This window comes from Taudactylus pleione, unplaced genomic scaffold, assembly GCF_031769625.1.
Source record: "Taudactylus pleione unplaced genomic scaffold, aTauple2 ptg000114l, whole genome shotgun sequence".
NCBI classification, from domain to species: domain Eukaryota; kingdom Metazoa; phylum Chordata; class Amphibia; order Anura; family Myobatrachidae; genus Taudactylus; species Taudactylus pleione.
This window is the reverse complement of record NW_028284516.1, coordinates 10333956-10356558: the sequence shown is the minus strand read 5'-3', so window position 1 is coordinate 10356558 and position 22603 is coordinate 10333956. Positions and strand designations below refer to the sequence as shown.

Below are 22603 nucleotides of genomic sequence, written 5' to 3'. Positions count from 1 at the left end.
TGCGGCCAAAAATACACCCCCACAAATGTACGCTAATTGATTGTGTAATCCAGACATTAGCAGCTATGATTTCCACCTGCGTTCGGTTTTGTGCTATCCAAAAAAAATGCTTTCCAAACACATACCAAGCCGGTTTGCAATCCAACACTAATTGAGTTTCTGACAAGCCGTGATTAATCGATGCAACATCGTGGAGTGCCAGGACGGAGGAGAAGGCCATCGCCACTGTGGTCGAGTTATCCAGCCCCTAAGCTGTGCGAGCATTTTGAAGGGAAAGTGAATCATCCAGTGACGTATGAGTTGGTACGAACACATTTGACGTTCGCATTTGGTAATGTATGTACCCCCAAAAAACGCCTCGCCACGCCTGCGTTTTTCAATCTCCACCCCGGCAACACCCCAAAATGCCCTGTTCTGTCAATCACATTTGACATGTCACTTCCTGTACGCTATTTGACAAATGAGACAAAAAAAGCTCGCAATCTGCTGTACGCACATGCGCAGTGTAACACCGACGCATGCGCGGTTACTCAACATCGGAACGCAACGAGCGTACTGCTGTTAACGAACGGCTCTGAATCAGGGCCTTTGTCATTTGGGATTGTATGTGCCCTCTACTATGACATTGGGCATCGGCCTTTGGCAGACGACGTTGATGGCATGTTATCGTCTATGTCATGACTAGTGGCAGCAGCTTCAGCACTAGGAGGAAGTGGTTCTTGATCTTTCCCTATTTTATTTTTATCGGAGAAAGTTTGGTCCTCCATTTATGTTATATTGATACATACGTGAGGCTAAGGCGCACACAAACACAGAAAATAATTTTTTATTTTTGTTGGAGACTAGTGCACTTTGTGGGTTACACCACCCTTTAAGAAATGAGCCAGTCGGCTCTTTACTTATGGGACACAGGTGCACGCTTGGCGCTGCTTCTTTGTTGATGCACGTGCAGCTACAGCCCACACAATTCACAAACACAGAAAATATTTTTTTATTTTGTTTGGAGTGCCCTTTGGGGGTTACAGCACCCTTTAGCGGTCAATCCAGCCAGCCCTTTATTTATGGGACACAGGCGCACGCTTGGCACTACTTTGTTGATGCACGTGCAGCTACTGCGCACACAATTCACAAACACAAAAAAATATATTTTTTTATTTTGTTTGGAGTGCCCTTTGGGGGTTACAGCACCCTTTAGCGGTCAATCCAGCCGGCCCTTTACTTATGACACAGGCGCACGCTTGGCACTACTTTGTTGATGCACGTGCGGCTACTGCGCACACAATTCACAAACACAGAAAATATTTTTTTATTTTGTTTGGAGTGTACTTTGGGGGTTACAGCACCCTTTAACGGTCAAGCCACCCCGCCCTTTACTTATGACACAGACGCACACTTGGCACTACTTTGTTGATGCACGTGCAGCTACTGCGCACACAATTCACGAACACAGAAAATATTTTTTTATTTTGTTTGGAGTGTACTTTGGGGGTTACAGCACCCTTTAACGGTCAAGCCAGCCAGCCCTTTACTTATGACACAGGCGCACGCTTGGCACTACTTTGTTGATGCACGTGCGGCTACTGCGCACACAATTCACGAACACAGAAAATATTTTTTTATTTTGTTTGGAGTGTACTTTGGGGGTTACAGCACCCTTTAACGGTCAAGCCAGCCGGCCCTTTACTTATGACACAGGCGCACGCTTGGCACTACTTTGTTGATGCACGTGCGGCTACTGCGCACACAATTCACAAACACAGAAAATATTTTTTTATTTGGTTTGGAGTGTACTTTGGGGGTTACAGCACCCTTTAACGGTCAAGCCAGCCCGCCCTTTACTTATGACACAGGCGCACGCTTGCCACTACTTTGTTGATGCACGTGCGGCTACTGCGCACACAATTCACAAACACAGAAAATATTTTTTTATTTTGTTTGGAGTGTACTTTGGGGGTTACAGCACCCTTTAACGGTCAAGCCAGCCGGCCCTTTACTTATGACACAGGCGGACGCTTGGCACTACTTTGTTGATGCACGTGCGGCTACTGCGCACACAATTGACAAACACAGAATTTTTTTATTTTTTTTTTGCACATGGGGGGAGCACCCTGATGGACAGAGCACCCCCTGGACAACACTACAGCACCCCTTTAGGACTGGGACACTGCACAGGACTTTGGAGTGGACACAGCCCCTATGGACAACTGACTGCACAACACAGTCCAGCCAGCCCCTATGGACTTTGGAGGAGTGGACACAGCCCCTATGGACAACAGCAGCACAGCACAACACAGCCAGCCCCTATGGACTTTGGAGGAGTGGACACAGCCCCTATGGACAACAGCAGTACAGCACAACACAGCCAGCCCCTATGGACTTTGGAGGAGTGGACACAGCCCCTATGGACAACAGTTTCACAGCGCAGCACAGCACAGCACAACACTACACTGCACTACACTACACTACACAGCCCAGCCAGCCCTAACTCCCACCCTCCCTCTTCACTGTCCACAGCCGAGTGAGAAAATGGCGCCGACGTGGGTACCTTATATAGGATCCAAAACCCGCGAGACCCGGAAGGCGGGATGATGACGTTTTGCCTCGATTTCAGATCCGAGTCAGGCGGGAAAAGTCGAGCCTGACTCGGATCGGCCTCGGATCCGGGTGGCTCGGGGGGGTTCGGATTTCAGAAATCCGAACCTGCTCACCCCTAGTTAATACAGGTAGGAGAGATTATAACAAGTATTTTTTTCACCGCCCCCAATGGCTAATACATATAGAGGTCGATGTACTAAGTCTTAGAGGGGTCTATTTACTAAGCCTTGGATGGAGATAAAGAAGGTGATTCAGACCTGGATGCAACGCAGCGCACTTTCACAGCTGTCAGGGCCGGGTATGCAAATTCCGCGATCGTACGGCCATGCATAAGGACAGCCTCTATGTCTTAGAGTGCGACGGCAGAGTCATCGCACGCCGGTGTAAAGACGCCCACTTTTCTTTCTTAGCCCACGTCATCTCCAGGAAGTGTATGATTAATCAGTACCATCGAGAACCTTCGGAGCTGCACGCAGTCCTTGAGGTAGACCCTTACCCTGCCGCAAGCACTGCGATCACTGCAGGCTGAAATCTAACCAGCTGACGTGTACAATGATGCTTCCATGCTAATTATGGACAGCCATTAAACGTTGTTTCAACGCCCAGACACGCCTGCATTCGCAACACCACTCCCCCGTTCACAAGCACCTTTCCCTGTTGCCACCCACAACTGGCACTATCTGTCACTTCAAGTAGCATCCTGTCTGTGTACTATGAGCCCACAATTCCCGAACGCAGTGAGTGACTTGCGCATGCGCATATTAATCGAGACCATCGGCAACCATCGAAACTGGTCGTAGAGTTTAAGGTTGACCATACCCTCTCTTAAGCTCTACGATCATGTCAGTGTAAAAACCTCCCATGTCACATGTGCCATGGCGCTACTTTGTTAATTATGCACTTCCATAAACCGTATGCACTCCCATAAACCGTATGCACTCCCACAAAATACCGTCCGCATAATTAGGCACGCCTGCGTTCGGATCTCCACTCCCCCGTTTTCAAGCACCTTCCCCTGTTACCACCCACAAACGCCTCAATCTGTCACTCAAACTACCGACCTGGCTGTGTTCAAGGAGAGAGAAATTTCTGATGCGCACGCGCATTGCGAACTTTACGCATGCGCAGTGTAGCGAACATCGGTGGTGTACGACCGTGCGGCCGCTTCGACCGACTCTGAATGAGGTCCTTTATCTGGCCGGCTGCCAGCCGCAGATGTCGCCGGCATACACTGTTAGATTTCTCTCACAGTGTATTCGGCAGACATCTGCACTCCGCCCCCATGGGAGGAGACATTTCCCTGTTCCTTCCATAGGAAGGAACACAGGAAATGTTTGTCTGTCGGCCGCGGCTGGGCATACATTGCCCAATGCGGCCGACAGTTTACCGGGAAATATCGCATTGGACGGGCATGCTGGACAATCCGGCATGCCCGACCGAGCAATATTTAACCCTCGGTCGCCCCCCCACACGCTACAATTATCGGGGCGATCCGCCAATATCAGGCGGATCGCCCGATAATTGTAGCGTGTATGGCCTGCATTAACAGGCTGTGTTTGAAAAATGACAGTTAGGAGCTGATTGGGTGTTATCTCCATCCACTTTACCTCTCTCCACAGCTTAGTACATAGGAGCTGATTCAGACCCGCTCGCTAGGATGTGTTCGCTCGTTGCTGGCTGATATTTGCAATCTGCGCATGTGTATGCATCACAGAAAGCGTGCGTGAACCAGTGCGAGAGATCAGGATGCGTTCGCTCGCTGCGCATAGACTGCCCAGCAGAGTGAGTGACAGGAGAAGCCGTTTGTGGGTTGTGACAGGGGTTGGTCTACGAAAACGGGTGAGTGGAGGTGCGAACGCAGACGTGCCTGAGCGTTTCAACGTCGTTTCAGAGGCGTGCATAATTAACATGCAGCGTCATTGTACACATCACCTGGTTGTATTTCACACTGAAGTGATCGCAGTGCTTGCAGCATGGTATAATCAACCTCAAGCATTGCGATCGCATCCCATGGTCCTCGATGTATCGAAGGTTTCAAGCACTTCCAGTAGATGACGTGCGCAAGTGGGCGTCTTATGAATGGCTAGTGGGCGTCTGCAAACACAAAGTGATCACACGCCAAGACATAGTGGGCGCGCTAATGCCTTGCCGTGCTATCGCCTGCCTTGCTGGGCACACGCAGGATTTGCATATGCTAGGTGCGAGCAAAAGCATCTAGCGACCGGGTCTGAATGAGCTCCATAGACCCCATAAATGGATCTGTGATGGCGCAACTGTAAAATCCTACGTTCTCATACATTCCACCACCCAATGAACTACCACCATTTTCATGTCTGTGATCCTCATCCCAAATGTTCAAATATATCATACTTTATAGCATGCATCAAAATACAGAAAAGTCACTCCAGGCATGTGCCCCACGGTGTGTGATCACGAAGTCTCAGGACAGATTGAGCCAGATTGGTTCTTTAATGTATTGGGCTTGAAAGTCGATGGTACGACTTAGTGAACTGAAGATGTGGTTTGGGAACAGATAGTGCAGCAAGAACTGGTAGCAGAGCTTGGAGTACAAGTGATGTGGATTTGAGAGCCAATGGTGTGGCTTGTGAGCCGATGATGCATCAGGAGCTGATTGCAGAAGTTTGTATGCACGTGCAGTGGCTTTGGAGCCGATGGTGCGGCTTGGAGTCGGTTGCAGAAGACAGTACACAATTGATGCGGCTTTGAGAGCCAATGGTGTGGCTTGGGGCCAGTAGCAGAAGAAAGAACACACTTGATGTGGCTTTGAGAGCCCATGGTGCGGCTTGGAGCCGGTAGCAAAATAAAGTTCACATTTGATGCGGCTTTGAGAGCCGATGGTGCGGCTTGGAGCCGGTAGCAAAATAAAGTTCACAATTGATGCGGCTTTGAAAGCCGATGGTGCGGCTTGGAGCCGGTAGCAGAAGAAAGTTCACAATTGATGTGGCTTTGAGAGCCGGTACACGAGTTTGTGTACTGCAGCTTTGAGAACCGGTACATAAGTCTGTATACTGTGATATGGCTTGGAGAGCCGGTGGCAGCATGGAGGCCACTGATGCGGCTGAGAAGCCGGTAGAGTGGATAGGGAGATAATGGCAGCATGAAGGCTGCTGGTGCGGCTAGGGAGCTGTTGGAGAGGCTGGAAAGCCGGTGGCAGCATGGAAGCTGCAGGTGCGGCCAGGGAGCCGTAGAAAAGGCTGGTGATTTGATGGCTGCACGGAAGCTGCTGGTGTGGCTAGGTAGCCATTGGAGAGGCTGGAGAGCCGGTGGCAGCACAGAAGCTGCTGGTGCGGCTAGGGAGCCATAGGAAAGGCTGGTGAGTCGGGAGCCGTTGGAGAGGCTGAGAGCCGGGCGCAAGGTAATTCTGCTGGAGTACCAGAAAACACTTCCACGAGGTGATACAGAATGCTGACAGTGCGGCTGAGCCAAGAGGATCTACAGAAACTCTATAGTCGGCGTGGCGGCAAAAGGCCAGCGCGTACAAACAGGAGAAACCAATCACACCCTGGTGTGGACAACAGGTGACCTCCTGAGACGTGCAGATCGCCTAGCAACTAAGAGAACCGGAACAACACTGTCATAAACTGCTTGAGGGAGACAAGTCATGACCGCGACTTGTAACACCCAGGAGTCACGGGAGACTGCCCCGCACCCCCGAAAGAGCAGGCAGATCTTCCGCATCCCGCCCACTTCCTAGTGAAGTGGGCAGGATGGGGAAATTTTCCAACAAATTTGCGAGTCCGTAGGGAGGGGGCGGAGCTACATGCAGTGAATCGCATCATTTAGTCCCGCCCCTCATCACAGACTCGCAAATCGCGGGTTTTCCCTGTAATGGGAGCGGGGCCTATTGACGTATGTAGTTTGGCCCCGCCCCCCGACGCTAAGAGCAGGAGCTCCTCTCCGGCTGCTCCCGGAAAGGATTCTATAAAAGTCGGTAAGTATGGCCTTAACATTACTTTTGGAACTTTTTGGGGATTGTGCAGTTTCCAAAACAATGAGTAGATTTCTGCAATTTTTACATGTAACATGTAAGCATGTTGTTCAGACATGTTGTGGGATCCGCAATTATATGGTAGTAATGTATTCTGCTTGGTCCAGACTTTTAAAACCTACACTAATTTTAGCCATTAGTGTTGCATACAGCATAAAAATTGACACAACAAATTAATTGTTTTAATTTTTGACTTCAGTATTTTAGAAAGTGTAAATAATTCAGTTACTAGAATAATAAGAAACTTACTGATGTATATTAATGTCTATCTGAGGTCTAAAAACCTTACATTTCTACAGTCAATCTGATGATGGTGTAATATAATCCGCCAGCATGAGTAAAGCTGTATATGAATAATTAACCATAAAGCAGCTTATAAAAGAGAAAGACTTGTATCAATCCTTTTTACTAGTGTAGAAAGAGCTTCACCTTCCAGTATGTTTAATAAATTCCAAAGGGATTATATTTCTTCTGTGATTCAGCAAACTGTATTTATTTGCCATGATTTGGCAGACTGAGACTCGTACATCTATTTTAAGTAACAATTACTCTGCCTCTCCAGGCTAATAGTATTGCTTGTTTTTTCCAAATCCCAAAGAAAATAACAAAGAGCAACAACTTTGTAATGTAAATTCCAACATCGTGTGCCTGTAACTGGATGCCGAAGATTATTTACACATCTACATGGAATGCAAGCGCTATGTATTGCAATGATACCTTTTTTTCCCTATAGAATGTCCTTATTACCTCTTTGTCTGTCTGTACCCAGTCTTGTTCTATTACTGTTTTGTTCCCAACTGTATAGTGCAATGGAATATGCTGGCACTATATAAGTGACTGTTAATAAATACAGTAGGTACTCATATATAGCTTTAGACACTTTCAGGAAGTTGATTGCACTTCAATTAACATAGTAAAGTGCCTCCCCCACCCCCTTTATTAATGAATAATTTTGCAGACAGCTCACACTCCGTAGCTGAGCATACTGCAGTCATTTCCATTTGCAGCTGGGTTAGTATACTGTAAGTACCTGGAAACTGGGAGTTCGCTCACACTGTGGGTTACATTTTCTGAGGGAGTGTGATATTATAAGGGCACGGTCCCAAACAGGGGGGCAGGGTGGTACACCACACCCCTCTGAAGAAATCCTAATGGAAGAAACGCGTTAGGGACTGCTATCTTACTCACCTCTATCTTTGCTCATTGCTCCGGTGAACCACCAGCAGCTCTGCTTACCTTTGCACTGATCGTGACCGCCGCAATACACACTTGTGTGGCCTCTCAGCCTACTAGCATACAGCTCAGCCGTTGACTTTGGATACCTAGTCGGGAGACACTTCAGCTCCCGCATCTTCGTTAGACGGGACGTCCAGGTGTAGTAGCCGCTATAACCCTAATTAGAAATTATACCCTTAAGCAGGAAATCGTGATCGCCACAGTGCATACCTGTGTGGCCGATCAGCGTACCAGCACACAGCGTAGCTGCTGACTTTGGAGGCTTGGCTGAGAGGGACTCCAGCTCCTGCACCTCTGGCGGACGGGACGTCTGGGTGCAGTGGCCGCTGCGGTCCCCATTGGAGATCGTGTCTTAGGTGGGAGATCGCCTTGATAAGAGACTGCATACAGCTATATTTTGCTGAGTCCCTCATTACTATATTGTCTCCTATATCTGCAAGACTACGCCTATGGATAAAAGGACCAACAACTAAAAAGTGAGTAGTATGGACGGCTTTATCTTATGCTGAGTGGGAAATAGTCACTGTTTATTATCACACAGTGCTAGACACACTAAAATGTATTTTCCCTGATGCACATTATTGCTACAAAAGACTGTGGATTACTTATAAACACAGTGACATATATATGTGGTGGACTTTGTGATAGGAGCTGCTAGAGAAACATATATGATAACCCAAAGTGGTATCACCGTATACGGAAATTTGCTACATGTTTTAAATTCTACCTTAATATTGGATACAAATTAATATAACAACATTTTGAACAGTTGGACTCAAGAGTTTACTTTTTAGCTGCTGTAGCAATGAAGCCTTATTGAGGGAAAATCACACTGATATTTTTCATACCAATATTGCTTTATTTGTGTTTTTTACTAGCCGGATGCGGCTGTACTATATTAAACTGATTTTTTGTTATGTTTTAATTGTTTATGAGTTAACATGCTCTTTGAATGAGAAATTTCTCTATTTTTAAAAGTGATACTGTGTTGCATTTGTATACAACCATTACGATATATATTTTTTTTTAATTCAAATATTTCTGTTTTTTAACCTATTATTATTTATTATTTTTTGTTATTTTGGTACTAATTTTTGATGTTTAGTTGATTATCATTGGAATTGGGTAGCCCTTAAGCGCAGTAAAAAGTTTCATTTTTCTGCCTAAGATGGCTGCCTCATCTGGTACCTTTTGTTGGTGAAATATATAACCCATGGAAGTTCTTTTGCAAAATGATTGCACTAGCCCTGCAATATGTTTATTGTGCTCTTTAGGTTCTGGTTGTTTTTAATTATCTCCGTGTGGTTTTCTATTTTCCGCAATACCTAATCCTTGAACAATGGGCCTGATTCAGACCCGCTCACAAGCGCTTGAGCGCTCGCGAGCAGGTCGATGGTGTGCTCTGCGCACACGCAGCGCCCACACTGCGCGTGCGCATGCCCCGGAGCGAGAGAGAAAATCTCCCGCTCCATGGCTCACTACAAAAGGGGTGGCTGTCGATGTTGATCGACAGCTCGCCCCATTTTGTAGGCGTGGCCGGGGAGTGGCTTCACAAACGGAGGCGTTCCCAAGCGAACGCCTGCCGTTTGTGGGCGGCCCCACTGACATCACCAGTCACCAGTGATGTCAGTGAGAGAGCTTCCGGCTCTATTAGAGCCAGAAGCTCTCTGGGCCTTGCGGCCACGAGACCCTACCACAAGGGTCTCATCACAAGCCCGATGGTCGCAATGGTCTTGACCATCACGACCATCATCCTGGCCGCTCACTATAGCTGTGGTTTTTTTTAATCTTGTAACGGAGCAGCGGCCCGTGATTAAGCTCCGCCCCTGCATTTGGCTCCACCCCCTCATTATGCTGCTAGCCTGCTGCCACAGAAGCAGCAGTAACGTATATACTGTACAGTATGTATATCTGTGTCAATGTCTGTGTGTGGGTGGGTGTTTGTATGTATGTATAAATATATATATATGTATATATAATTATATTTACACATATATATAAATATATGTTAAAATATATATACATACACATATCTACTAGGGGTGAGCAGGTTCGGATTTCTGAAATCCGAACTCCCCCGAGCCCCCCCGATCTGAGGCCGATCCGAGTCAGGCTCGACTTTTCCCGCCTGACTCGGATCTGAAATCGAGGCAAAACGTCATCATCCCGCCTTCCGGGTCTCGCGGGTTTTGGATCCTATATAAGGTACCCGCGTCGGCGCCATTTTCTCACTCGGCTGTGGACAGTGAAGAGGGAGGGTGGGAGTTATTATTATTATTATTATCATTTATTTATATGGCGCCACAGGTGTTCCGCAGCGCCTTACAAAGTACATAGACAAAAAAGTAACCATTGACTTACAATACAATACAATACAATACAGGACATGGATAAACATTGCTATATTAGTGACATTAACGCCCGCATAAGCAGCCAAGTGTTGGTTGCCCTAGTGGCTAGTAAGAGATAAAGGGCTGGCTGGGCTGTGTAGTGTAGTGTAGTGCAGTGTAGTGTTGTGCTGTGCTGTGCTGCTGTTGTCCATAGGAGCTGTGTCCACTCCTCCAAAGTCCATAGGGGCTGGCTGTGTTGTGCTGTGCTGCTGTTGTCCATAGGGGCTGTGTCCACTCCTCCAAAGTCCATAGGGGCTGGCTGTGTTGTGCTGTGCTGCTGTTGTCCATAGGTGCTGTGTCCACTCCTCCAAAGTCCATAGGGGCTGGCTGTGTTGTGCTGTGCTGCTGTTGTCCATAGGGGCTGTGTCCACTCCTCCAAAGTCCATAGGGGCTGGCTGGACTGTGTTGTGCAGTCAGTTGTCCATAGGGGCTGTGTCCACTCCAAAGTCCTGTGCAGTGTCCCAGTCCTAAAGGGGTGCTGTAGTGTTGTCCACGGGGTGCTCTGTCCATCAGGGGTGCTCCCCCCATGTGAAAAAAAAAAAATTCTGTGTTTGTGAATTGTGTGCGAAGTAGCCGCACGTGCATCAACAAAGTAGTGCCAAGCGTGCGCCTGTGTCATAAGTAAAGGGCCGGCTGGCTTGACCGTTAAAGGGTGCTGTAACCCCCAAAGTACACTCCAAACAAAATAAAAAAATATTTTCTGTGTTTGTGAATTGTGTGTGCAGTAGCCGCACGTGCATCAACAAAGTAGTGCCAAGCATGCGCCTGTGTCATAAGTAAAGGGCCGGCTGGCTTGACCGTTAAACGGTGCTGTAACCCCCAAAGTACACTCCAAACCAAATAAAAAAATATTTTCTGTGTTTGTGAATTGTGTGCGCAGTAGCCGCATGTGCATCAGCAAAGGAGCAGCGCCAAGCGTGCGCCTGTGTCCCATAAGTAAAGTGCCGGCTGGCTCATTTCTTAAAGGGTGTTGTAACCCACAAAGTGCACTACTCTCCAGCAAAAATAAAAAAATATTTTCTGTGTTTGTGTGCGCCTTAGCCGCACGTATATATCAAATCAATATAACATAAATGGAGGACCAAACGTTCTCCGATAAAAATAAAATAGGGAAAGATCAAGAACCACTTCCTCCTAGTGCTGAAGCTGCTGCCACTAGTCATGACATAGACGATAACATGCCATCAACGTCGTCTGCCAAGGCCGATGCCCAATGTCACAGTAGAGGGCACATACAATCCCAAATGACAAAGTTCAGGAAAATGACCTTAAAAAAAACCATTTAAATCATCTGAAGAGAAACGTAAACTTGCCAATATGCCATTTACGACACGGAGTGGCAAGGAATGGCTAAGGTCTTTCCCTATATTCATGACTAGTGGTTCAGCTTCACATGACGATGGAAGCCCTCCTCCCGCTAAAAAAATCAAACGAGTTAAGCTGGCAAAAGCACAGCGAAGAACTGTGCGTTCTAAGAAGATATCACAAATCCCCAAGGAGAGTCCAAGTGTGGTGGCGGTTGCGATGCCTGACCTTCCCAGCACTGGACGGGAAGAGGTGGCTCTTTCCGCCATTTGCACGCCCCCTGCAAGTGCTGAAAGGAGCACCCACAGTCCACTTGCTGATATGCAAATTGAAGATGTCACTGTTGAAGTACAACAGGATGAGGATACTGGTGTAGCTGGCGCTGAGGAGGAAGTTGGCAAGGAGGATTCTGATGGTGATGTGGTTTGTTTAAATCAGGCTCCGGGGGAGACAGTTGTTGTCCGTGGGATGAAAAAGCCCATCACGGTCATGCCTGGGCAGAAGACCAAACATTCCACCTCTTTGGTCTGGCAATATTTCTATCCAAATCCGGACAACAACTGTCTTGCCATATGTACCATATGTAAAGGTAAAATAAGTAGGGGTAGGGACGTTAACCACCTAGGAACATCCTCCCTTATATGGCACCTGCAGCGCGTTCATAAAAAGTTACTGTCAAGTTCAGAAACTTTGGCTAAGACCGTAAGCAGTCCAGGGACATCTAAATCCCTTTTTCCTGTTTTATCCAAGGAATCGGTGGATGAGGACGACATCTTGCCTCCGTAGAGCCAGTTTGTGCAGGGACACATTAATTGCCAGCTTGTTTTGTGGGGGCCCAAACGAACCAATAATTTCAGCCACAGTCATGTGGCAGACCCTGGCGCTGAAATGATTGGTTTGTTAAAGTGTGCATGTCCTATTTATACAACCATAAGGGTGGGTGGAAGGGCCCAAGGACAATTCCATCTTGCACCTTTTTTTTCTTTGCATTATGTACAGTTTGGGGCCTAGTTTTTCAAACTGCCATCCTGTCTGCCACTGCAGTGTCACTCCTAGATGGGCCACGTGTTTGTGCCGCCCACTCGTGTCGCTTAGCATAGTCATCCAGCTACCTCGGTGCAACCTTTTGGACATAAAAACAATATTGTGAGGTGTGAGGTGTTCAGAATAGACTGGAAATGAGTGGAAATGAAGGTTATTGAGGTTAATAATTGAATAGGAGCATAAAACCCCACAAATTCTGTGATTTTAGCTGTTTTTATGCTTTTTTTAAAAAAAATACAGATCCAAAACACAAAACCCAGAACCCAAAACACGGAAGGGTGGTTTTGGCAAAACCAATCCAGATCCAAAACACGAAGAAAGATCCAGATCCAAAACCAAAACACAAAACACGAAAAGTGGCCGATGCACACCCCTAATATCTACAGGTGTGTATATACAGTATATGCATGTGCGTATATATGTAAAAGTTATGTATGTATAATATATATGTATATATATATATATATACACGATGCAAAAAGGAGATGGCACTCCACGACTGATAAATAACTGCAGACAAACCAGTGTCTTAGACAGTCAACGTTTCAGAGCTCAGGGGCTCTTTTATTAAGACAATATCAAAAAGTTTACAAAAAACACACATATATATACACATACCTGAAACTCATCACCACAGTGCACATCCCACGCTGGCCCTCCGGAGTCCCGATGACGTCATCGGCGTGAGACACGCTGGCGCTCGGTGACTCGCTAGGGGGCGTGTACCTAACGTGAACAATCACCATAGAAACCCACTAACAAAGAATTAAACAGCACGGCAATGATCTGTGGACAAAAACAGATAATATCTTACTGAAAAACACTAATACATATAACAGATACAGCATGATGTGATGTAAAGGAGCTGTATGTTAAAAATAAACACAATGAAAAGACATCATGCTCAAAGCCTAACAGATAGAACAAAAGATAAACTGGAGTACCTAAAATGGACAGTATACTAGATACCTCATAGCATATTGCAACAAAACAAAAAAATAATGTACTAATAATAACAAAATACTCCTAGGCAACTAGAGAATCATAAGAAACAATTAAGAGACAGCATTTCATTTAAGCCTCCTGGATGCACAGTTTGCAAAGTGTAAATCCAGAACGATTCCTTCTGTAATAGAACTCTGTCTCTATCTCCACCTCGATGATTGGGTGGTACCCAATCAATCATTTTAAACTTCATTGAAGACAAGCTGTGATGATGATCCCTAAAATGTTTTGCTACAGGCTGATCTACAACTTTACCTTCAAGCGCAGCCCTGATATGTGAGCGATGGAGAGCCATCCGCTCTTTAATTTGTCTAGAAGTCTTGCCTACATAATACATGCCGCATGGGCATCTGATAAAATATACCACAAAACGGCTGGAACATATTACGGAATCTCACAATATCTAGACTACTATCTTCAGCCATTGCTATCTACCAAAAGTACATTTCTTAAGGATACTACCTCCTTTATCCTGAGACTTCAGGATTTATCACCATTGCCTAATCAGTACTTGTTGTGTACCATTGATGTCTGTAGTCTGTACACAAGTATCCCGCATGAAGCTGGCATACAGGCTACTCGTTCCTTTATCTCTAATCATGATAACTACACTGGTCCCAATATAGATTTTTTTATATCTTTATTGGAGTGCATTTTAACAAGGAATTATTTTCTATTTGATAAAGGTTTTTACATCCAGCGCTCAGAATGTGCTATGGGCTCGTGTGTGGCACCGAGGTACGCAAACATATATATGTTTTACTTTGAGGATGATTTTTTCTTTGGTGATCCCAATATCGCACAACAGATCGTGGGATATTCAAGATACATAGACGATATATTTCTGTTATGGTCAGGTTCATTGGAGGGATTTCAACAACTTATGGCAGACTTGAATAACAAAGTACATCCCATTAAATTTACATATGATTGTAGTTTTCAAGCTGTCCATTTTTTGGATGTTACAATCAGCCAGAATGACAGCCATGAACTATTGACCTCCTTGTATGTTAAACTGACGGATCGGAATACTATTCTGCAAGCTGGCAGCCACCATCCTCCGTCCCTTAAGAATGGTTTGCCTTATTCACAATTTTGGAGAATTTTGAGAATATGTTCTGACCCTAATGATGCTGTCAGGCAAATAGATAGCATGGCTCAGATATTCTTGCAACGGGGCTATCATTACAGTACTTTGAAGCGTGCGAAAGACCGCATGCTTGCCATGTCCAGGATACAGGCTTTGCAAACATCGGTACCTAAACAATAACATAATAGGGTAGTGTGGACTCAAGAGTATACATCAGCAAGTACCAAGTTGATGAAAGCAGCAAGAGGGATTTGGCCTATAGTGTCTAAAGATCCTAAATTACCATCGTTACAAGATTTCACCATTTTACCCTCATTCAAGAAACGTCGTAGCATTAAGGATATGGTTGTACATAATGACATTAGTTTATTTACGCTACCCAAAATGCCACATTTCTTAAGCCAGTCTGCAGGCAATTACAAATGTCTAGGATGTATCACCTGTAGCTTTTTAGAAGTAGGTGATACTTTTTTCTATCCTAGATCAGGTAAAAAGTTTGTTATCAAATATCCCTTGACATGTTCCAGCCGTTTTGTGGTATATTTTATCAGATGCCCATGCGGCATGCCTTGGGTGAGGGATCCGGGGCAGGCAGGGAGATCCGAGCTTGGCTCGGATCGCCACGGATCCCTGAAATTCGGGTGGGTTCGGTTCTCTGATCACCGTACCCGCTCATCCCTAATAAATTCATACAGCATTTAAAAGGTACTGTAAACTCCACACGAGAGCCATACTAAATGATGTTCAGAGACTTAGATTATATGCTACAGAATAAAATTCCATAATTCCTGTAGCAAAATACATGTTATAAAGTCAAATTATGAAACGAAACAAAAATAACATTTTTAAATTTTTATTATTGACCTTGCAGATGGCCCAAGAAGAATGGTGCATCTAACAATAAACCAAACAGGACAATGCTTTTATTCTTCTTTGGTGTTTTAGGTGTAGAACCTTGAGAGATCTTGGCTTTTCTAATTCCGTACCTGACCTGTAGAGGGCGAATGCTTTGCAAAAATTGTGTTTTTTAATTACTGAAAAATTAACAGTAATTAATTTCGATTCACAAATTTTTTTAGTTGCCTCCGCCATGTTTTTATACGCTCGTATGTAAAATTTCACGATCTTGGCTTGTAAACTGTGGATTTGTATAGAAAAACAGACAGAAGGACAAATTTTCACTTTTATATAGTAAATAGAGAGATAGATAGATAGATAGATAGATAGATAGATAGATAGATAGATAGATAGATAGATAGATAGATAGATAGATAGATAGATAGGACTTTATTTATGAAGCAGCGGCTTTTGTAAGCCACCGCTTCCCGGCAGGAGAGAAGTGAGAATTTAAAACGGCAGTCAGTGCAAAGTGTTATTTTATATTTTCCCCTCCATCCTGCCAGGTAGTGGAGACTTACAAAAGCCACTTATTCGTAAATGGATCCCATAGGCGATGATGTATCAAGCAGTGAGAAGAGTGGAGAAGTGAACCAATGGAGAAGTTGCCCATAGCAACCAGTCAGCTTTGAGGTAGCATTTATCAAGTACATTCTATGAAATTATACGTAAGAACTGATTTGTTGGTATGGGCAACTTCTCCAATTAAGTTCTCAGGTCTATAAAGTTCTACAGGAGTAACCTTTGCTAACTATAACATTGTCTAATAATGTGTAGAGAGTGTGATACTGTGCTCTATGTATTGAGATCCATATGATAATCCCTTGCCTGTTTGCTATCAGCTTTCTTTATTTATATGTCCTACCTGAACGGGACATGGAATAATGGACATATGGCAGTGTGCAGTGAGCAAATACTAAAGACAAAGATTTGAAGACATTTATAGATGCAAACAGAACGATTTACCCTCTTCTACAAAATAAAAAGTATGTTTAAGTTATGCTTCTTTTTGCCATTAAAACATAGAACATGCAGTAGCTTACTGTGGATAGGAATAGTTTATAGTGCATTTTAAAATAATTATACACTCTCTAATGCTACCTACATGTGTAGAATGCAAGAATAACCACATGCGGTTGAATATGTAAAATTCCAGTGATTAATATAATTTCAGCGTATTCATATTTACACCTGTTTTGATAAATTAATCACAAAACACACATTTATCACTTAATATGAAATGTGGTGATTAAAGTACTTCTCCACTGGGAGAGCTCATTTGTTTAAGTTGAAACAAAATAAATAATTGCCATTCATAAATTAGAGATGCAAAGTGTTCTGCTGCTGGATCAAAACATGAAGTAATGATCCTGTGCCTCTCAGCATTATACAGAATATGCTCCAGGCAAATTATAACTTCTGTTTCTCATATATTAAACAAGGGTATGTTATATCCAGATTATGGTCCTGATTCAGCAGAGGACTGAATTGCAAAGCCGCACACAAGCATCTTTGCAATTCCGTCCTGCAAAAATGCAAATGCAGCAGGTGACTCACACCTCCTGCTGCATCTGCAAAACCAGCGTTGTGACCAAGGCCGCAGCCTGGGATCACGATGTTGGGTGGCGCCGACCAGCTGAGTAAAGGCGGGTATCCACTTGCCGATTAAAATGAGCGATTGAACAATAACGACGTCGTTATCATTCAATCGCTCATCAATCGTGCAGAAATCGGGCATGAAAATGTCGGAAATGACCAGCGATGTGCGCTCCCGCTGGTCGCTTCCTACAACATCGCATGAACATGCTGAATCTGCCAATAACGACAGATTGACCATGTTCAGGGATGAGGGAGGGTGCCTACACTGAACGACATATTGTTCAGTGTAGGCAGTGCAGGGGTAGAGGAACGACAGCACGATTACAATGTTGTCCACTATCTGCTAGTGGATACGCACCTTAAGCCTCAGTTTACGCAGGATGGCCGGCATGCGAGGCCAGGAATCTGCGTCCATGGGCACAGATGCTGGTCTTGCAACTCCTGTAAAACGGGGGCAACTCGTAAATTAAGCAGAGGCATACGGGGGTCTGCGTATGATCACGTAGCACATGTTCTGCCCTTGTCTCGGCTATTTCTGCCCTGCCGTGCCCTGATGCTGCAGTCTGTTTCTATAACTCTATAGTCACCAGAGCCCTAAACATGGGAGCACCAGCCATCACATATCAACTCCGAAGACCCACACACTGGCACTCTAAACAGACCCACCACCTAGAAAAGTACTTATCATGCCAATTGCTGATTGAGATCTTACTCCAATGCTAATTTCCTCCACTACACTATTTTCTATCCCGCGCACCTTTGTACAAAGCAAAGCTACATTAAGGCACTTCTATGCACCCGGTCACCAACTTCGTCACCTCTGACACCTTCAATTCTTGTCTCTTCTCTTCCTCTAACCCCTCAACTCCATTTGTTCTCAACAACTCCGCTCCCTCCCACAAATTGGTATGCAATCGGGAAGCCGGCTGACGTAAGCCCTACAGCCGGCTTCCCGACTGCTTTACCCCGGCGAGGGTTAAATGACAGGCGTCTAATTCTAGACGCCTGTCATTTTACCGACGCCGGGAGACCGGCGCCTGGCATCCCGATCGAAGTGATGCCGGGCGCCGCTGCGGACAGCAGCGCGGGGGGGGAGGTGGGTTAGGCTTAGGGCTCCCAGGGGGGACTTAGGGTTAGGCATCCCCTGGGAGATTAGGGTTAGGCTAGGGGGAGGGAGGGTTAGGGTAAGGCACCCCCCGGGGGACTTAGGTTTAGGCTGCGGGGAAGGGGGGTTAGGTTTAGGCACTTAGAAGGGGGATTAGGGTTAGGTACCGGGGGGAAGGTTAGGGTTAGGCACCCCTAAGGAGGGTTACGGGGGTTAGGTCAGGTTAGTTGATACTTACCTGGGGACGATCGGGATTTTCTGCCGTGTCAGCCTGCCGCTGTTGGGATTTGAACCGCCGGACTTGTGTCCGGCGGTAATTCGTATGTATTCCCCACAAAATACTTGCTTTCACTTTGCTCATCTCTTCAACCTGTTTTTCGATACTGGCAATCTCCCGTCCTTCAAACATGTACTTTGCTATTTGATTTCAAACTACATCAGCCGCTTGTGTACAACCGCTTGACCCATTTTTTCTCCACTCGCTCCCTCACCAGTCTGCAGTCGGACTTTCACCATCTACTCTCCACCAAGCCTTCACTTGCAACACCTATGCCAGCTCTGCGGGCACTTCAGTTCAGCATAGCTGCACAGCCGCCCCAGCAGTTACAGGCGTCAGCAGGCTGCCCTGCCTCTCACAACATCACAGTCGCCGACCAGCCTGAATCAAATACCTCCGGAGTCCAGACAGGTGGACATCATTGAGGGAGATGGCAGCCCCAACCTCAACCACACCTTCCACCCCGCAAATCTCCTCCTGCAACCTCCCCCCTTCACAGTGCTAAATAAAAATGGTCCAGCTGCTCTGATGCAGAGGGGAGATTAGGCAGCCTGCTGTGCCGCCCCCAGCTAGTGGCGCCCCTAGGCACGTGCCTCATGTACTTAGTGAGAAATCCACAATTGGTTGCCGCCTTTCGCATTTGCAAAAGACGGCAATGAAAGGCCAGTTCGCTCTCCGCCAGTACGGTTACTTTTTCAAGCGCAGTTCTTTTTATATAAATATGGCCTTAAGAAGATGGCAAATAACTAATACTAAGATTTTACTATGTACAGCCCACTGAAAAAAAATATAAGCGGGCACCGCACTTTGGCGACCTGAAGGTCTGAAAGCTAGACGTTCAGTCTTTCAGGTCGCCTACTGGATAGGAAAGATACAGAGGGTAACATTGGTGACAGGTGATTTATCTGTCTTCTACATTATGTACTCTACATTATGTACTGTAGTATATGGAACATTTTGCTGTAGTAACAGAACTAGAATGCCGGGATAAAACTGCCAGAACACAGTGACATGCGAGGAGCAGAAGTCAGGGTGGTACTAGGTGTTATATAGTGTGTGTGTATATATATATATATTACAGCCATAATATATGTTGTACAAGGCGGCTGTCTCCTGCAGTACAGGACGCAGCTGGCTGTGAGCTGAGGTCAGGGTGGTAACTAGGAGTCATTAAGTAATAATACATGCTGTACAGTGCACTGAGATGAGGGTGGGCCACTGTTGGCCTCCGGCAGTGAAATAGACAGTACAGGACGCTGCACCACTATGTTGCTGGTCCAAGCTGTGAGCGTGACAGTAAGAAGCCGGGGGGCGGGGCCTGGTACAGGCGACTAGGGGCGGGGCTGGCTGCTGCAGCGGGGAGTGTGGTGTTGCCATGTCACCCAACAGCTTCCGGCATACACTAAGCAGCCGTTACACTGCTACGGCGGGGGGGAGGGACTAGCAGGCAGCAGTCCTGCCCTGTGCCCGACACCGCTGCTGCAGGTCCCTGCTGTCTCCCATAGCACCACCACTACGCTGCAATAGCTGCCATGTGTCCCGGGGAGGCATGCTGAGGGTTGTAGTTCTACTTTTACATGCAGAGCTGCTTACCTCTGCTGCTTGACCCCCTAACTCCCTGCATTTATCACATCTCCTACACTACTGCTGCCCAGTGTATTCTATACAGTAGGAAATCTGCAGCACTTAGGAATCACAGGCAGAGCTCCCATGCTACAATGTAACACTGCACACATTACTTCTTATACCCAATGTAGAGGATCTGCTCATCCAGCTGAATGAAAATGGCAGGTGGGGATCCTCATAGCAAGGAACTGACTCTGATGGATAAACAGGTGACCAGGTAAGCACTGTATACATGGTTATACAGTAAAACAGTTATTCTCAAAATACTGTATGGTACGTCTCCTTTCCATCATGTAAGTAATTATGGATACTTGATAAAGGATGATAATAACTTTGCTTAGGAAGTGATTGGAGAGATGTACAGTATGTAATCTGGTTCAGAACTCATATGACTACACAATGCAATTTGGTCCACAGGACAAACCTTGTCTACTCTGTTCCTTGTTATGTACCCATTAAAAGGCTGTCAGAACAGGAAATGTGGTATGCTGCATTGAAAACCATTCCCCTATGGCTACAACATATATTATGATATATTCAGGAATCTTGCATGCATTGTATGAATATTATTATTAGTACCTATTTAGACTTCCGTGGTAGGCTGCTGGCCCTTTGCTAACATACTAACTCTGTGCTTAGTTTATAGCTTGGTCCTGTTATGCCATTTGCCTGGCACAATGTATTGCCGACTAGCAGAGCTTAATAATTTTATGTGTTTTACTAGCTTGCTGGACATCTCCTTGAACTCCGACCTCCTGTCCATCAGTTTACATTGTAATCGCATCTCGATGATTGAAGGGCTCGCATACCTCCACAATTTACAGCATTTGGATTTATCATCCAACCTTATAACCAGGATTGAAGGACTAGACTCCTTGATACGTCTGCAAAGCTTGAACCTGTCATGTAACAAGCTCATGAGAATAGAAGGTTTGTGTTATTGAGTTTTGGATACCCCCAACTAATTAGGGTTTACCTCCTGTGTCATCGTTACTGGACTATAGCCATAATTTGCCAGCCCTGACTGATGTCTAGGGGAAGAGTGTGAGCTGTCAGTGCTGGTCATGCTCCGTACTGACCACTCTTTATAGCCTTCTTTTAGTTGTATTCCGCCATCAGTGAGTACTGGTAGGCAGACGGTGAGAGTGTGGAGTTCTTACAGTGAACACAACTCCTTGCTTTTTCTTTTTATCCTTATGCTGGGTAGACACCTGAGCGACCCGCCAGCCGACCGTCACGCTGACCAAGTGACCGATTTGGTAAGCATATATACTTACAAACGTTCACTTGAATTGTCTGGCCAGACATCACAACTGAGCGGGCTATTTGAAATTTGCCTGCCCAGTTGTAATGTCATTGTCGGCGGTTCCTGTGGCCAGTGTAAAAGTTTGGTCGGTTAGTTACCCGTACACACTGGCTAATACGCACAATATAACTGTAATATATATTGTGTCGCCGTGCAGCACGGCAGATGCTATGTATATGTGAATTACGACGTTTACGGGTATATTGTGTCTACACACGAGCCAACACACTGAGCGATATATCATTCGTCGGCTGTATGAACGATATAATGCATAGAGTACATAGGGACTGAAAAATCACACACGCTGTAAGATATTCCCAATATCAGCTCACTAAAGGGTTCTGTACCCCACAATCCAAAAATAACAAAAATGTGTAGTGGAGCGCTCAAACTGACAGAGTTGATGAATCTATAATGCTCTTTACATATAATACACATATACTAAAACCATATATTCCAATAAAAGTCCAAACCGTCTATAAATATGGGAAGCAATCGGGAAGCCGACTGCCTATATACCGGCAGCCGGCTTCCTGACTGTCTTATCCCGGCAAGGCTGAAATGCCGGGCGTCTAGATGTAGACTTAGGGTTAGGCACCCCCCTGGGAGGGTTAGGCTAGGGGGAGGGTTAGGGTTAGGCACCCCCGGGGGAAGGGGGTGGTTAGGGTTAGGCACTTAGAGGGGGGAAGTTAGGGTTAGGCACCCCTAAGGGAGGTTAGGTTAGTGGATACTTACCTATCCAGGATCGGGATTTCCTGCGCTATCGGGCTTCCGCTGCGTCGCACTCTGCTCCTGTCGGGCTGCCGCTGACGGGAATCGAACCGCCGGCCTTACGGCCGGCGTATTTCATACCCTTTCCATAAATATAGTATTGCTTAATGAACAGATGACATATACTCTATATAAATAGAAATCATTAAAGGGCCCATCTGGTAAATAAATAAATAAACAACAAATATATACTCATTAGTAGAGAGGATGGTATATTCTCTTGGGTCCATTGGTATTAAGGAGATACTAAATATTAAATGTGGAATGTTAGGTTCAAGAAGCAGTAACAATGTCTCGATAATAATATAAGCCAATGTGGGTGAAAAACACTCCTAGAATGCTGGTTCC

At 45.7% G+C, this 22603-nt stretch overlaps 1 protein-coding gene across 1 annotated transcript in view; it reads left to right on the top strand.

Moving 5' to 3' along the window:
* Window positions 1-19920: 19920 nt before the first annotated feature.
* The window catches only part of LRRCC1 (leucine rich repeat and coiled-coil centrosomal protein 1), an 88615-nt gene continuing 85932 nt past the window's right edge, over window positions 19921-22603 (top strand). The window contains exons 1-2 of the mRNA XM_088471409.1: window positions 19921-20395; window positions 20903-21108. Coding sequence (XP_088327535.1) covers window positions 20331-20395; window positions 20903-21108 — 271 coding nt within the window. The 5' untranslated portion in view covers window positions 19921-20330. The remainder of the gene's footprint in view (window positions 20396-20902; window positions 21109-22603) is intronic.